This window comes from Podarcis filfolensis (genome assembly GCF_964270895.1).
Source record: "Podarcis filfolensis genome assembly, chromosome: 2".
In the NCBI taxonomy this organism is placed as follows: domain Eukaryota; kingdom Metazoa; phylum Chordata; class Lepidosauria; order Squamata; family Lacertidae; genus Podarcis; species Podarcis filfolensis.
In genome coordinates, this window is record NC_139605.1 from 100,825,791 (window position 1) to 100,844,515 (window position 18,725).

Here is an 18,725-nt window from a genome sequence, read left to right on the forward strand (position 1 = left end):
TTACTTCAACTTTTCAAACTTAGAATGTTTTAAACTCCCAAAATTGCCTGGATTCCTGTGGTTTGAGATTCAGTGATCTTAGGACAGCTGTCTAAAGATGATAACTTACTTATGATTTCTTCACTCCCAGTTAATTAACCCACCCCTCAATTCAACCCCTTGCATTTTCCTTTTAGTCTCCCTTCCCTCCCCCTTCCCACGCAACAAAGTTCTTAAAATGAAACTCCTAGGAATGTATTTCGTTGGATTTAGGATGCTTATGATGGTTGAAACTTGCTCTAATAAGCAACAACAACAACAACAACAACAACAACAACAACAACAACAACAACAACAACAAGACCCTTAGATTTAAAAACCAGAACAAAAAAAGGGGGGAAAGATTATATTAATTTGAAAAATATAAAAATTTTAATAAAGGCTACATCTCTTAATTACAATAATTATTGTACCAAGTAATTTTTTTTCTTTAAATGAAACTCTTTATAATGCATAATTTACAGTATAAGTAGAACAAATGTCATGGCAAAAGTCATAAAGTACAAGGACTTGTAGTAAAAAGGCATAAAATATATTATACATAAACCCCTTTACACAAAGAAGGGAAGAGTTTGGACCCTGAACACAGGGCGTAACATGGCATATTAACACCATGTAGGCACAGGTACTGTACTGATTGAAGTGTTTTTCTTAAAAACACACACTAGAGATAGTGTATTAATAGCGTTTTCGCATTACATTCTTTCCTACACTATATACAGACGTATTATACAAAAGAAATGTAACGTTGGCATACAATGCACCAATTAAAAACAAAACACAATAGAAATAAAATGTGTTTTCAGGGTGGTCAGGTGGGGCTTTAAAAAAAAAAAAACTTTGTTTGCCACAATACACACAATCCAATTAGAGGATGTATTTGATAGTTTGAACAACGACACACCCAAAGCGAGAGACTCTGTTGCCCTTATATAGCTCAGTGGAATCTTTTATTATGGGGAGCCGTACTTTCATCATCTAGAAAGTTGGAAGCAAGCTACGCAGGATTGAACAGGGCACTAGCTTCCATTTGCTATAATGGAATGGGATGGGGCACCATACATTTTGACGGTTTGGCCTATTAAATACAGTTTACCATACAGAAAAGTACCACTACCGAAAATGTGACTACATTTCTTCAAATAAATAAATAAAAAAGCATCACTGATTTCGTTGAAAAACATTCTATTCAGGGTTTCCCAAACTTAGGCCTCCAGCTGTTTTTGGAATACAACTCCCATCACCCCTAGCAGGAGCTGTGGTCAGGGATGATGGGAACTATAGTCCAAAAACAGCTGGAGACCAAAGTTGTGTGTGTGATCTGGCTAAAGTGGTGTTTATGTGAACTGGATGGTTTCATGTACCGCTTTTCATAAAACTGGACTATATGAACCATTTGGGTCTGCATTAACTTCATAATTCTGCACTTGGGGACTTGCTATAGGATGCTTTGCTGAAGACACTGGAAGCAATGCAATGCATTGCATACTGCAATGCTACAAAAATACAGACAACTGTATATTCTTACCACAGAAACTGACTATAAGACCCATATATTGTTATTACCCCCTGTAGCTGTTATATTTATCCCATGAGAACACTGCTAGGTCTGGTGCAGAGCCAACATTCTCAATCTGCCCATGGTTAGAGGGATCAGGAACACCTATGGGCTTGTGTATTCATTCTTTGTCCTCTCCTGCAGTGAATTTTCCCCAAGCTCACCAAGGTGCAGCATTCCTTTGGACCATCATTAACGGTAGCCATGGTGAGCTTCAAACCAAACTTCACAAACATGATTGGAAGCAGGCTTGAGCAAACTCTTCTAAACATAATAACAGCTAGCATTACCATCAGGGCAGATATAACCCTGCACTGTGGTTACGTGGGTGGCGCTGTGGTCTAAACCACTGAGCCTCTTGGGCTTGCCGATCGGAAGGTTGGAGGTTCAAATCCCCATGACAGGGTGAGCTCCCGTTGCTTTGTCCCAGCTTCTGCCAACCTAGAAGTTCGAAAGCATACCAGCGCAAGGAGATAAATAGGTACCACTGTGGCGGGAAGGTAAAACGGCGTTTCCGTGTGCTCTGGCTTCCATCAGTGTTTCGCTGCACCAGAAGCGGTTTAGTCATGCTGGCCACATGACTCAGAAAGCTGTCTGCAGATGAGCGCCACACCCCATAGTTGTCTTTGACTGGACTTCACCATTGAGGGGTCCTTTAACTTTTACCTTTACTGTGGTTATACCCAAAAGAGGATTCATGGGGAAAGGGAGCAGGACGAAGAATGTAACAGTCTATGGGGTTATCCTGATCTCCTAACCACTGATAGGCAACCAAGTGAGTGTTATACATCTGAACCAGACCTAACAAACAGAGCAGCATTGATTCAAAATCTACCAATTTTTAGAAGAGCAAATGTGTACGACAATATTCCCTCTTCCTCCCCTTTTCCTCCAAGAAAAAAACAGCTGGAGGAATAATGCTGGACAGAACATGATTCCAGCTTGTTTTCTAAGGTGGCAGAAATGAATTCACTTTTCTTTTCTTCTTAATAAAAGACAAAATTCTAATGATTTAGATAGTGGAAACAAAGTAAATAATAAAATATAAAACCACCCCTTTTTTCCATATCACATCTTCTCTTCTCTCCATTGTTTAAAGCAGCATGTCCATAAACTGGACTTAAGGGAAAAAACCAGACTGTTCAATAAATATCAATAAGGATTACTGTAAGGTAAGCTATACACAGTTTCTCTTAGTCCATAAGGTTTGGGATCCCCAGGAAGCCATATATTATATATGGAAGTCTTTCAAAACATGGTCTGCATCTTCAATAACCCAGAGTGGTCATGTTTTCAATAAATAGTTCGGGGTTGTTAACATCCTTGCACCCAGCTCAACAGACACCTTTTTTTAAAAAAAAATAATGTAAGGCTGATTTGGCAAAGTCTTCATAGACCTTAGTTTGTCTGTGTTGCTTTTTCTTCATTGGTTCCAACCTTCCTTCAAAAGCTTTGTTTGGTGGTTTTGTCCAAAAGCCAGCGTCTTTTAGCTTATGTCTCCTTAAAATACACTCACACAGACAATGCCAGCCAGTCAATCTATCAGTCAATCCTCTCCACTTTCCCAAGGACTCTTCCTTCGTACATTGGCAGAACAGTGTCGTCGTCCCAGATTTCTTCAAAAACTGCACCGCAGTCAAACTCTTTGCTTGCCTTCTTGAAGTAATACCTGGAATCAATAAGATCAACAGATGCAAAATAAATAAAGAGCATTTTGGAATTGCTGTTTTTGAAAGTGTCTGTAGCAAGCACCCACCCAACATTCCATATCCAGAATGTCATAGGAGCCCAACACTCCTTGCCCAAACACCAAACTCTTATGTTTCCATGGGTAGCTATGGCAGAATTGAGACAAAGAACACCAAACATAACATTAGATGACCCAATGGCCCATCTAAGTCCAGCATCCTGTTCTCACAGTGGCCAACCAGGTTCCTGTAGGAAGCCCACAAGCAGATTGAAAGCAACCTGCTGGATCAAACCAAAGATGAAGTTCAGCAGCCATAATCTGCTGCCTCCCAATTGTTTCCAGCATCCTCTTGCAAGGTAGGAGATCAACAGAACACCCAACTGGCCCGAGCAACTAATATTCAACAGCACAGTGCCTCTGAATTTGGCTACCACCATTGATCAACCCTACACTCTGTGAATTCCACCCCTTCCAAGCCCCTTTTATAAAGGCATCTAAGGCAAGTGGCCATTAGCTCATCTTGTGATGAAACTGTGATCCATTTGCCACAGGCTGGCATTACCTGACTGCTTCTTTGACATAGTACATCAATATGATCCTCAACGCACTCTTCCCCAAAAGCCTTGCTACATCTTATAATGTTGTTAACTCTCAGGTTAGTTATCCATATGATTCACCCTAACGGCACACATTACGGTTACAAAAGAGATGCTACTGAAAAACAGCCTGGGCATGCCAAGTGAACCTTGCCCTGGTTGTCACGTAAGGACACATGGATTTCCATCATCACCGTGTGAAACTCCATAGTCCCATTTTGTGCTGCTGACTGTTGTTGAAGTGGTGCATGTCTTGAAATGTGGTGGCGGAGGCCCACATGGCAAATTATGTTCCATCTAAGGGATGAGGATTTTGACAGGCTCCATTGGTATGCAGAGTTGGCTTAGCTTGCAGAATGTAACTTTTATGTATGGTTTGGGGGCAGGAAATGGGAGCTTGTGACCCTCTAGATATTGTTGGAGTACAACTGCCATAATCTCTGACTATTGGCGGGGCTGATGGGAACTGGAGTCTAGTTGCCTGCCTCTGGTTTAGGGACAGGAGGGGCGCCACACACACACACACACACACACACACACACACATGGAGAGGGAGAGGGAGTTCAGACTGGACCTCAGCATTGTAATTGAGCCCAAGCTGTTTTGAGAGAGCTGTGCTGACAGAGAAATTATCGCAACTCAGAATTCTGACTTATATTCCTGTCGTAAGATATACAAATGCTGGACTGGAAGGAGTTTGTGTCTTCACAGAAGCTGCTGAGACTATTTCAAGCAGAGTTATCCACTGGCCAGGTTTTAAACCTCCACGCTTTTTGAAAAACCCTACTGCCATTCTCTGTGCCAAAGTTTTGCGATAGACCACTTTAAAATGACACTGCATTATCAGCACCCTTGCTATATTGGTATTGGTATTATTATTATTATTATTTCAGCAATCCCTCACAGAACGTATTATTTAGCTGTATACCTTTGCTTTTAAAAGTTTTATTTATCTGTGGGTAAGAAACAGGCTTTGGGATTTCTGCTGTGTTTTATTGTGTTAATTTTGTTATGTACAGTAAACCCGCAAACTTAGGTGCATTTCACTTGTGTGCATTCAGCTTTACACACAAAAATGTTTAAAAAATTTAAAGGGGGCAGAAAGGGGGCGGGTGTCCCATTCAGGAAAAAAGACTTTGGAAATCCCACCTGCCATTGTCCCCAAAGCGTTTTGACTATACATAATTATGGTTTTAGGTGTGATCCTCAGAATGTAACCCTCTTGTAAGTCGTGGGCGCAACTTGTGCGTAATGTGATTAAGTGATCTATAAATCTTTGTGTACAAGCAGATGGGAAAGAGGAGTCCGTGAACTGAAGCCCTGAAATGGGAGGTAAATCTGCTTTACTGGAACTTGGAAGCGCAAGTTCAATTCTGACCACGAGGTGATTGCAGCACCATGGTTCTCAAATATCAGGAAATGTCTGTCTTACCCCCTCAGTTTATATCAGGGGTAGGCAACCTAAGGCCCATGGGCCAGATGTGGCCCAATCACCTTCTTAATCGGGCACGCAAACGGTCTGGGAATCAGCGTGGTTTTTACATGAGTAGAATCTGCCCTTTTACTTAAAATGCATCTCTGGGTTATTTGTGGGGCCTGTCTGGTGTTTTTACATAAGTAGAATGTGTGCTTTTATTTAAAATGCATCTCTGGGTTATTTCTGGGGCATAGGAATTCGTTCATTTATTTTTTTCCAAAATATAGTCCGGCCCACCACATGGTCTGAGGGACGGTGGACTGGCCCATGGCTGAAAAAGGTTGCTGACCCCTGGGTTTATATCAATGCCCACAATCTTGTCTTTTATCATTTGCGAGACCAGCACCACTGATTTTGCTCAACCAAATATATTTTGACAAAGCAGTCTCCATGAGAACAGGCCCTACAGCTGTGAACTGCCCTCCTAAACCAAGCTAAGCTTCCACAGCTCAAAGATCTACACGATTTAGACTGGACATATCACACTCTGGACATATAAATACAACTTAAGAGGAAAGCTCTTGGAAAAACAAAAGAAGGGCAAAAAAGCAAATTGAATATACCACTTAATACTTCTTTTGAAAGAGGAGGCACCTTTGGGACAGTTCTTTAAACCACTTACAGATATTGGCAGCAGGAATGCAAAGTTTCTCCCTGGCCAAGCGTCTGATTTAAGGAAATAAAAATCCAAAACAAAACCCATTATTTCCGATTTAGCCATATGACTAAACCTTATAGACAATTTTGAGACTTCTACTAAAGTGGATTTTGAAGAAGAGAGAAAAGTTACACATTGTAAAACCGGGAATATTTCATTTGAGGCCTGTTGTTGTTTTTTCCTTTTTCTTTTTTAGTAAAAGCTCCCAACTGCTGACACATTCCAAAGAAGAACATCCAAAAACAGAACAACACTTTAAAAAAAGGACAGAGATTGCTACATCTCTGCTTCGATATTTCCGAGTGGCCCCCTGCGTAATGAGCAATCTTGGCTTAGATTGCAATATTTGACACAGAAAGGTCAAGCAGGAGTGTCCCGCTTTCCCTTTCTTCAGGCTTGGGATCGTTAGATCACGAAGCCAGTGCTCATGCAGACAAAAAATAAAATAAAAAATAGCGCCCCTTCCCCTCTTGTGTCAAACAGTAAGGACCCCTCTATTATCCTGAATTAGACCGTTCAGCTTCTTGATTAAAGGTTCCTTTTATCCCCCCTTCCAGCATTCTTCCTTCTCAGGCTGCTTAATTGCATATGCACAAAATGAAGGCCTTCCATTCAGAGGGTTAGCATTTCGGGAGCCTGCTTGTCTACTACCACACACACACACACACACACACACAAAACTCCTTGCACCCAGGCTGATCTCTCACCCTCTTCCAAGGAGCTCTCTTTTGCCATGCAGTCACAGGCAAGGAAATATTCTTATCCGATCAGCCTTAAGGGGAAAACACCAACAAGCACCACCCAAGTTTTAAAGTAACTAAGTATATTCAAAGGAAAGGCAGCTTAGTCACATTTTCTACCATTTTTATTTAAGTATCCCCTCAATTTTGAATTCCCTCTTATAAAGCAACTTTCTTTGGCTAGGGATCTATTCGAGCACCCGTTTTTGCTTTGATATTTAAGACCTCTGAACATACCAACAAGAGACTGGTTTATCTGACAGGAGGTTTTATTTATCTGACTTTGATTAGGGAGATAACAAGATGGGTCTCTTAATCAAGTTAGAAAAGGAAAATTGTTCAGTCATCGGACTTTTTTTGTCACTTTCAGATGAACCCATGGATGTAACAAAATCCATTTACTTCAGAAGAGGCCAAAATTCTCCCACCGACCAGCCTTCCTTTTGCTGGTCCAAAACCAAAATACAATGAAACTTCCTTCTAGAATCCCTCAAGCTAGCAGGCCAGAGAGGAAAAATGAGGAGGGGGGGGGGGGAAACTTTGAATGAGGCACAAAAGGACTTTCACTCCGTTTTATCTCCTCCTTTCCAAGAGGATAAACAGCTGTAGCAATAACTTCCCCCTTGATCTTAAAACTCTGGCAGCGTTGACAAAATTCTTTGTTTGAACGCCACATTTTTATTTTCTTGAAAGAAAGAAAAAAAAAGGAGGGGGGAGCTCCACAGGCTGACCTTTTCCATAACTACAGCCTTATTTCTCACAGAGAAGTGCAAAAGGGGGGGAGGTGGGGGTTTGGTGAGGGAGAATGCAAACTAATATCTCCCCCCACACACACAACCTCTTAAAACACATCAGGAGGTCCTTATTTGCTTGTGGAAGGGGGGGGGGACTCTCTCCATTGAAACACTTTTTGAAAAAATGTGGCAAGGTTTGCTTTCTTTCTCTCCCCCTCTTCTGCTGTATGTCTCTCCCCCCATCCCCCCCCCCCGATTTTTCTACATCTGGCACCCATACAGTCTACAAGGCTTGGAGTTACTGCTCTTTTTCTGAACTACTGCCATGTTACCCAACACTACGCAGAGTGAATAAGAGAGAGAGAGAGAGAGAGACTGTGTGTTTGTTAAGTGTAAGGGCATGCTTCTGATATTTTGTGTGTGTGTGTGTGTGTGTGTGTGTGTGTGGAGAGAGAGAGAGAGAGAGAGAGAGAGAGAGAGAGAGAGAGAGAGAAACTCCAAAACTATTAAATCGCCTCCTAATATTTCCCCTAAAAACAAATCAACAAAGGCACATACCCACCCCTGAGTTCACACCGCCTCAGCTGAAGAGTACCCCAGCAGAAACCCGAGGTACCTACGTTGTTGCAGACTGACTAGTTCAATAAAGAATTTTGAGTGTCAACCATTTATGCATGCCTTTGTGTGTTAAAAATGAAAGGCACAGGCTTCAAAGACATGCTTATTAAGTGTGCCTTGGAACAAAATCAATGCCAGATGTGACCAGAGCAACCAAGCCAATCCTTCCCCTCAGCAATGCCTGCAACTCTGGGCAGTATATATGGCCCTGTTCCTTGAAGGTCACCTGCAGCTTCGCTCTTCGTCCCCCTCTCCTCCCCCCAACCCACCCACCCACCCCCAAATAATAATAATCAAAGCTTAGATCAAAATGATTCCCTGAGGGAGCAACACATTCAGATAATTAGTTTCACCTTGGGTCTGTACAAGAATCCCCCCCTCAAAATATATTGAGGGGGGAATCTTGTACAGTCTGTCTATCTATCTATCTATCCATCCATCCATCTATCTCCCCACTGGTCTTTGGCCTCAGCTCCTTTTGTACACATTGCGTACAAAAGTCAAAGAAATAATAAGCCCAAAGTTATCTGTCACTTTAAAATGCTCTAACCACAGTTACAGCGTGATCCTATAGCAGGGGCCGGCAACCTAAGGCCCATGGGCCACAAGCGGCCCACGGGGGTCGTTTAACTGGCCCATGAGCCGCCCCCGAACCAAGCCACTCACTTAGCGAGTCCCCCCACGCTGCACTAAACCGCCACAGCGCGGTGTGGGGACTTGCTTCCATGGCGCCGGAAATCGCGTCTGCGCATGCGCAGATGCCGGAAATCGCAGGCGCGCACACGTGATCCGGCCCATGAAGGGATCTCCACTGGAGTGAACCGGCCCAGGTGAGGTAAACCTTGCTGACCCCTGTCCTATAGGAATGGTAACAACCTCAGCTAAGCATCATCAGTTTCATTCTAGGAGTTCTTCAGAGGTTATCAGAATGATCCGGTCCTGATTTTCCCATCACTGACTTCCATAAAATACACAGTAAGCAAATTCAAGGCAAATTCAAGGCCCCTGGCTTTGTGTCTACTTAAGAGATCTAAAAAATTCTGGAAATTTTGAAGTCATTGGAGGAGGGAGGGTTTTGTCAGGAAAGAAGGGAAATTTGGGGATAAATGGGGGGAATGAACTACTTTGCATATCAAAAGTCACTTTGTAACTTTATGCATTATGTATATTGGTCTACCATATAATTATTGTATCTGCTATATTAAAAGTTACAGTTCATCCAGACAATAATTAACAATTGAATTTATTAAGGTGTTTTGGGGACCGTCCCCCCAAGCAGTGTGAACTGAATGGCAACGAAATTTTGTCGCTCTCTACTTTCTCCCACTTCCAGTCCTTTTGAGGCCTGTTAAAGAGGACAGAGACAGATGTATTCCAACTACTCCAACAAGAGGAAGGCCCTAATCAAAAGAGGCATCAGAACCTTCTTCCTTCCGGTCCTGGAGGTTTTGCTTAATATGATTAGGAGGGACCAGTTGGTTAAAGGGATTCAGGTCGGAGCTAAACAATATAAACTGAGAGCATTTGCAGATGACTTAGTACTTACATTGCAAGAGCCAGAAGCTAGCACGAAAAGAGTTTTGGAAATAATTCAAGAGTTTGGTCAAATGGCAGGATTTAAATTGAATAAGTCTAAGACAAAGGTTTTGGAGAAAAATTTGACACAGATAGAAAAGGAAAGGTTCCAGAATGAGACAGGGTTGACTGTGGTTAAAAAAGTGAAATATTTGGGTATAAATATGACAGCTAAAAATGTGAATTTGTTTAAAGATAATTATGAAAAAACTTGGAGAGAAGTGAAAAAAGATTTGGAGATTTGGTCCAACTTGAAGCTTTCCTTGTTAGGCCGTATTGCAGCTATAAAGATGAATGTATTGCCAAGAATGTTGTTTTTGTTCCAAGCATTGCAAATAATTGATAAAATGGATTGTTTCAAGAGGTGGCAAAAAGACATATCTAAATTTGTCTGGCAGGGCAAAAAGCCCAGAATTAAATTTAAGATACTAACGGATTTAAAGGAAAGAGGGGGGTTTGCCCTGCCAGACTTTAAACTTTACTACGAAGCGGCAGCTTTCTGCTGGCTGAAAGAATGGCTACTTCTTGAAAACACAGACATTTTGGATTTGGAAGGTTTTAATAACATTTTTGGGTGGCATGCATATTTGTGGTATGACAAGGTTAAAGCACATAAAAGTTTTAAAAATCATATTGTCAGAAAAGCACTACTAAATGTCTGGGACAGATATAAAGACTTGCTGGAAAATAAAACTCCAAGGTGGCTGTCGCCAATGGAAGCTAAGGCAGTTAAAAAGTTAAATATGGAGTCCAAGTGGCCAAGATACTGGGAAATTTTGGAAAAGGAAGGGGACAAATTGAGATTGCAGAGTTTTGAGAAATTAAAAGGGAAGGTGAGAGACTGGTTCCACTACCATCAAATAAATGAAGCGTTTAAACTGGACAGTAAAATTGGCTTCCAGGTGGAAAAATCAAAATTGGAGACAGAACTGTTAGAACCCAGTACTAAGAATTTGTCCAAAATGTACAATTTGCTGCTGAAATGGAATACACAAGATGAAACGGTTAAATCGGTCATGATTAAATGGGCTCAGGACATTGGTCATAATATTTTGTTTGCTGATTGGGAAAAGTTGTGGACCACCGGGATAAAATTTACGGCATGTAATGCCTTAAGAGAAAACATTATGAAAATGATATATAGGTGGTACATAACCCCAGTCAAGCTTGCAAAGATTTACCATGTGCCTGACAATAAATGTTGGAAATGTAAAGAAACTGAAGGTACATTTTTTCATCTTTGGTGGACCTGCCCGAAGATTAAGGCATTCTGGGAAATGATCTATAATGAACTTAAAAAGGTATTTAAATATACTTTCCCCAAGAAACCAGAGGCCTTTCTCTTGGGTATTGTCGGCCAAGGGGTGTTAAAGACGGATATAACTTTCTTTATGTATGCTACAACAGCAGCTAGAATACTCATTGCGAAGTACTGGAAGACGCAAGAACTACCCACACTGGAAGAATGGCAGATGAAGGTGATAGACTATATGGGCTTGGCAGAAATGACGAGCAGAATCCGAAACCAGGGAAGAGAAGCAGCGCAAGAAGAATGGAAAAAATTCAAGGACTATTTAAAGAAATATTATAAAGTTAATGAAAGTTAGAATGATGTTGGACTGGAAAGTAAATGGTTACTATTAGCAATGGTTAAGACAAGGAAAATAAGGAAGAATAGTCTAAATTTAAATTAAAATAAGGGAAGATTTGCTGAACAATCGATAAGAATTTGGAATACAGAAAGGGGAGGCATGAGGAAGTCGGGGAAGATAGGATATGAAATTAGGATATGAAATGATACATGTTTTTTGTTTTGTTTTTGTTTTTGTATGTTTATGTTTGTTGTATTGTGTTTATATGGAAAAATAAAAATATTTAAAAAAAAAAAAAACAGAACCTTCTTCCTTCTCTTGTGACAATGGCAGTGCCTTCCAAGAGGCAGAGATGCATCTTGCTCTTGTATGTGAGAGTTGCACTCACAGTTGACAGATGAGGACTTAATACAGGAACTGTAATGATGGCATACTGTAAATAGTCTTACATAAAGGTTTTCCTGTTGCACACTTTTAGAAATAATTTGGGAGGGGGAGTAAATAGATGAACACCTTGTCTTAAACATTTTGTTTGTCATTGTAAAAGAAAGTGTTTCATGATCCCCATTTTTTTTAAAAAAATTAATTGAAGGGAAATGAGGAAAAACACAGGGGTTTTTTTAAATAGAATTTTTAATTCCCCACCCCTGGGACTTTCGCATCTCCACTATATGTTTTCAGACCCATGTCTCTACTCCATTCATGGCAGTGTATGCCACAGAGACATGGTGTGCAAACAGAAATCTAGGTTTCCCTTAGAGTGTGGTCCTGAAATTTTTTGTGCTTGGGACAGGATGGGGAGCAGATCTGAACAGTGTTAGAAACTGGGATAGAAAAGCTAGGAGCCAAATGGCTTCTAGGACCTGGGTTGTGGGTGCCAAAACAGAATGTCTAGTTGCCCCGGGGTGTGTGTGGCAACACTTTTTATTTATCATTTTGATAAGCATGAGCTAATACGCAATTCACATAAGTGACACATTGCTAATATCACCTTTTTAGCAGAAATTATTAATACATGTTTTAATTTTGTGTTTACAACAAAAAATATTGGTGCCGTACTTCGGTTTTCAAAACACTCTACAGTGGTACCTCGGGTTACATACACTTCAGGTTACATACGCTTCAGGTTACAGACTCCGCTAACCCAGAAATATTACCTCAGGTTAAGAACTTTGCTTCAGGATGAGAACAAAAATTGTGCTCCGGCAGCGCAGCGGCAGCAGGAGGCCCCATTAGCTAAAGTGGTGCTTCAGGTTAAGAACAGTTTCAGGTTAAGAATGGACCTCCAGAGCGAATTAAGTACTTAACCCAAGGTACCGCTGTACTCTTTATTGTTAAACTCCTTAACATATTGTCTATCCTTAACATATACTCCAAGGCTTCAAAGAACATACATTTCAGTAATCCTTGAGTGTCAGCCAGGCGTGAAATATGGCACTTAAGACTTTTTGAGGTGCTCGCAAATGGAGAATCTTTAGGCACAAAATGCACCTGGCGCCCTGCTAATTTCAAACCCTGGATTTGGAGGGGAGGGGGAAGCCCTGTTGTGCTAGCAGGACCCCTTGAGGCGGCATCCACTAGCACACCAGGTTAGATGCAGGCCCTACTATGCTCATCATGAAAACAAGGCAATTTACAAAAAGCTTACACTCAGTTTGGTGGTGGTGAGCGTAGATACATTCCGTAAAACTGGCATCAGCGGACTGGACATCACAGTGGAAAAGGGGCCTATGTTCATTGAGTTCTACAATCCAGTTTACATGAGAGCTCTGCTTGATCAGCTGAATGTACCATCTAAGCCAGGGTCAAGGTAAAGGTAAAGGGACCCCTGACCATTAGCTCCAGTCGTGACCGACTCTGGGGTTGCGGCGCTCATCTTGCTTTATTGGCCGAGGGAGCCGGCGTAAACTTCCAGGTCATGTGGCCAGCATGACTAAGCTGTTTTTGGAGAACCAGAGCAGCACATGGAAACGCCGTTTACCTTCCCGCCAGAGTGGTACCTATTTATCTACTTGCACTTTGACATGCTTTCGAACTGCTAGGTTGGCAGGACCAGGGACCGAGCAATGGGAGCTCACCCCGTCACGGGGATTCGAACTGCCGACCTTCTGATTGGCAAGTCCTAGGCTCTGTGGTTTAACCAACAGTGCCACCTGCGTCCCATAGGCCAGGGGTAGTCAGCCTTTTTATAACTACTGCCCACTAATGCATCTTTCTTGATGGTAAAATTTCCTTACCGCCCACCAGTGCTCAATGGAAGGAGGATTCAGCTTGTGCAGTAGAACCCCCCTACCGCCCACCTAGAATCCTGAAAAGCCCACTAGTGGGTAGTAGGGACCAGGTTGACAACCCCTGATCTAGGCCATCATTCTGCTCTCACGGTAGCCAACCAGATGCCTGTAGGAAGCCCACAAGCAGGGCCTGAGTGAAGCAGCATTCTCCCCACCTGTGATTCCCAATGCTACCAGGAACCCAAAATGCACAACAACTTCTCCTTGGTGTGTTCAGCCACCACTTCATAGAATTGTAGAGTTGGAAGGGACTCTGAGGATCATCTGGTCCAATCCCCTGCCAATGCAGGAATACGCAGACTGTCCTTTACGGGGACCAAACCTGCAACCTTGGCATTATCAGCACCACGCTCAAACCATCTGAGCTATGCATGCACTTGCACAACAGCTGTCCATACAGGGAAATCTGTCGTTTTCAGGCTGAGGAAGCAAGGAAGAAAAGCACTGGCAGCTCAAACCACATGGATACTGCCTGCCACATGCTGGTTGCCCCTTGGAGAGTTTTAGTTCGCATTCCCATCAGCAAACACACCACTTTGGTAGCATATGTGCTGCCCCGTAGGGATGGGCTTTATATGCTGTAATTTCACACATTTATATTCTGCTTCCCATCTGGTATGGGCACCAGATTCAAAGCGATTCAGAGTGATTTAAAAAAAAAAAAACAACAACCCAGAGTGATAACCAACAAATGGCTATAGAAGCCAGATAAAAAACATCAGAGTAAAGCTACAATGTGCTATAAACCTGAAGGAATAAAAAGAAAAAAGCAGGGCAAAAGGATAAAGACAGAGTTGGTTGCCAGCAAGCCTCCCTAGAGCACGCATTCCTCAGGCAGTAACAGCAAAAGGTCCTATCCTGGATTGCTTCCTGCCTCTCCTCTGATGTCAGATGGACAGCTTCCAATGAGGACCTTAATACATAGGCAGGGCATGTCTTCCTAACACAGAAAACACATCAAGGCTGGGGTGGCTCTCCAAATGCTGCTGGACTGCACCCCTATCACCCCTGACCATTGGGCATGCTGGCTGGGGCTGATGGTTGGTGGTGGTCCAACAATGTCTGGAGCAGAACAAGATCTCCTACCCCTGCTTTAAAGCAGTAAGTTTTCCAAAGGAACCAATGGCATGTTGTGAGCTTTTGGCAAAAACTCAAGTGCACCAGGGCAACTGTGAGTGGAGAAGACACAGAGGATCAGGAGGTTAAGAGTAACAAATGCTAGGGAGGAAGACAATAGCTATGGGGGTAATTATATGGTCCTGCGGTAGAATGAATCCACAGCTTCCAATGTGGGTTTTGAGCCCCTCCACTGATGCTCATACATTTCCCCGCTGTCTCAGTCCTGCCAGTTACAGACATTCACACCTTGGCTAATGTGAGAAGTGGGTATAATGTGAGCAGTGGGTTTGCCTGACTAAGGGACATTTGGCAACACAAATTCCAAATGCACATAGAATCATACAATAGAACTGTAGAGCTGGAAGGGATCCCAAGGGTCATCTAGTCCAATCCCTTGCAATGCAGGAATCTCAACTTAAGGCGTATCTCACTAAAGGCACATTCACACATTGGGTATTTACACAGGATGTGCCAACAGAGGGAATGTGAACTGCATGTCCGGTTGATCCTATGTACTGTCCAGGAGATGGATCTGAAATCTTATGATCTGAAATCTTTACTTAATACTACAATATTGATTTTGTAGCATCTAGTTTGCAGTACCTTCTGTGAAACCTACACCTCTCCTCACACAGTTTGTGCTTCAGCAAATAGTGTACCAAGTACAATAAATCAAAGTGGCTTATTTATTTTCACAAATTAGGGTTTATCATTTGAGTCTGTTTCCATGGGCAAGCAGGACTTTGATTTAAGGCTTAGTTGCTTACATAGCCTTGTGCAAAACAAACCCCAGAATCACCTAACCAAAGGAAGAACACACTTCAGACACTATCACCTCCCTTGCAAACAGAGACACATACCTGTGATCTCGTAGGAAGCACTTACATGCGCAATAAACATTGCTACCCCTCAGCAGCTGATTACTCTGAAGCTGATTATTTACATTTTGCAAACTGCAAAGAGGGAATAATTAGCTACAGAGCAATCGATTGCAGGGAAATCAAATTACTTGTTACAAACAAAACCAGAAGCACTTCTAAGGCAGCAGCAATAGCCAGGGAATGAACTCAGAATGAATGAATACCTATTACGGAAGACTGTGGCTCATCCGCTTGTGAAAGGAAACTGTGCTAGCAACATCGTTATATAGTCTATCCACCCGGTGAGGCCTAGTCTGGTTGCTGGAGCAACCAATCCACCTCTTAACTACTATTGGTTTGGTGGGTAAATACAAAGAGGACAGCAGAAACTCAGACAGACTAGTGAGCAAAGTTGCAGCCAACCATCAAAAGCCTTTCCTTGTGGGAGGATGCTTAGAAATATCTCTTTGGTTATTTTGGCACACGGTCTCTGCAAACACAAGGGAAGAAGAAGAAGAAGAAAGAAACCACAAATATGCTTACCTATAATTTCCCTTCTTGCTCAGCTGCTCTTTAAAGTGCCCAAGTGTCAGGCTCTGGGCCTTTAACATCCTCCTATAGGGAATTTCCTCTCCACAGAAAAAATAAGTGACAACCAACTCACTAGGCTGGGAAGAGTGAGCAACAGGGAGTTTCTTTGGTTCTTTGTGACTGAAACATAAAAGAAGGGACGAAAGAAATAGACATTATTTAGAAAGTATTTATGCCATAGTCAGAGAGCACAACTTCATGAGGAGCATATATAGTCAGCTAACCACCTATAGCAGCTGGATAGTAAAATAAATGCATAAGCTTGATACACCAAACTCTAAAAGTCTCCATGCCCGATAAACATTACCAGAGGGTGGTTAGAGGAATGGGGTTTGCATTTAAACACAGAGCATTAAAGCCAAGGGGCAAGACCAGCAAACTTTGTGGAGTTTTGAACCCGGAAATGCACAAGCTTTAATTGCCAACCTGAAACCCATGTAAAAATCTCAGACTGAACACATATTTTGTGGCCTAAAGATTTACAGTAGGGGTTGTAGAACCTGTGGCCAATAGTGGATGGCAGCGTGGGAGGCGGGCACTCGCCTAGCCTGCTGTTGCCCATCTAGCAGTTGCATACAGGGATGGAGAGGGAGCAAGGCAGAAGTGAGGCTGGTGCAGTGCAAATGCACCAGTGGAACTAACCTGCTGTTCACACCAGTGCTTTTGCGCCTTGCCAACCTCCCCCTCTCTGTTCCAATATGCAGCAACAACAGAGGCAACCAGAGGTCAGGTGAGTACCATTGCCCCACCCCACCTTCTAATATTGCCTGTCATCCTCCATACGCCGATACCCATCTGCTCCAGCCATCATGGCCAATGGGCAGGGGTGATGAGAAATGTGGTCCAGAAATATCCAGAGGCCCACAGGTGTCTCATCCCTGCTTTATAGGCTCGAGTCAATTTGGTCCACAGGGCAACACGATGTCAGTCTCATTCCCACCTCTAATTTGTTGTTTATATGTTGTATGAGCTTGGTCAAGTCAAGTCATTCCTTTATGTTCCTAAAAGCAACAACAACCCTGCTGTCCATTTCCAAACACCAATGGAATAGGCCAAATGGTGGAAGTTGAGTGCTGGAGCTTTAGCCCTCCCCATGTATGCAATGGTTCAGTTCAACTACATGGATGGAGTCTGGCTCAGGTGCTTTCTAGCCACTTCGCAGCCAGGTTCACTTTGCCATAGACAACTAGAGTGTTTGTTCCTTTGGGGAGCTTAGCTGAATTACTGAGCTCTCAGGACTGTGTAAGACTTCTTAGGAACTAAACTGCATACAGGTGAATTCTGAGAAGAGACAGCCCTTGAGGAAACTTTCCACTATGGTTCCCAGCACTCTGTAACCTTCTCAGAAGGAATGGTTGTTGTTGCTATTTAAATTTGGCAGTTGTTTTATCATGCCCAAGGCAACCCAAAGCAATTTACAACCAAACATGCAGGCAATGAACCCCACATAGATACGTTAGAGCCAAAAAAATAGAGAAAAATACATTAAAAACATCTTGCCCACTTCTAAAAGGCCACAGATGGTTAAAGACCAAAGGCCTGGCTGTAGAGGAAATTTTTTTTGCCTGGCACCTAAAGATATGCAGTGGTGCCCTTTGGACCTCTTAGGAAGGGCACACAACAAGAAGGGTCCAGGATTATGAGCGCAGGATCTGGGCCAAAACATATGGGGAAAGGTGGTCCTTGAGGTATTGTGGATGAAGAATTAAACTCAGTCAGAACCAACTAAGAAACTGCAGTGTTATTCTCCATGGATTGATGAATGTCTTAATATAAATTGATGGAGAACATCTTCTGAAACTAGTTGCCTGTAAAGCTTCTATATTTTTCCATGCTGAATTTCTGGACTTTCTTTCAGCAGTGGTTAGATTTTTAAGCCTTCATCTATGTGTTTTGAACTGCATTTTACCAATTTGTTGCATTTTATCACTGATCTCCTTGTTTTTAATGCAACAGACTAACAAGGTTATCCCTCTGGAAATCAACTTGATTTCCAAGCCTCTACAACCATGTGTAATACAATCTTGTCTACACACACACACACACACACACACACAAGAGCCTTTTTGGTGGTGGCTCCACATCTGTGGAATGACCTCCCAGCTTTATATTGTTTTAGACAGCAGATAAGAACTCACTCTTTCTGTCAAGCTTTTAGAGGTGGAATGGTTAAGCCATTTTTATGATGCTGTCAATTAAGTTATACATGGGCATTTTTAAAATCTTTTTGCTTATTATTTTTTATATTGCCTTATATTTTGTAAGTTGCCCTGTAACTGTGTGTGTGTGTGTGTGTGTGTGTGTGAGTGAGAGAGAGAGAGAGAGAGAGAGAGAGATATTATAGTAATATCTTACTAAATAAATAAAATAAATCCAAAGCTTCACATGAGCAGAGGTTTCCAGTTCACTTCCATGTCAAGGCAAACACCATACTTTCTTCTGCACTGATGTGACTTAGAAAGCTGCTCATTATGTGTACCAACACATGCATATTAAAAACTGCTGTGTCCAGGTAAGAGATCTGCCTGTTGCACCAGATTCTGTGGTGCAGTTACAGTCAAGCAGATTTTTGGAGCCATGTTGTTGT

At 42.3% G+C, this 18,725-nt stretch overlaps 1 protein-coding gene across 4 annotated transcripts in view; it reads right to left on the bottom strand.

The window, feature by feature from the left end:
* Nucleotides 1–388: 388 nt before the first annotated feature.
* AXIN2 (axin 2) overlaps nt 389–18,725 on the bottom strand; it is an 82,818-nt gene continuing 64,481 nt past the window's right edge. For all 4 annotated transcript variants that reach the window (XM_083598655.1, XM_083598654.1, XM_083598657.1 and 1 more), the window contains 2 exons: nt 16,091–16,258; nt 389–3,266 (listed from right to left, as the gene is read on the bottom strand). In XM_083598655.1, the coding sequence (XP_083454781.1) occupies nt 3,140–3,266; nt 16,091–16,258 (295 nt within the window). In that variant the 3' untranslated portion in view covers nt 389–3,139. The remainder of the gene's footprint in view (nt 3,267–16,090; nt 16,259–18,725) is intronic.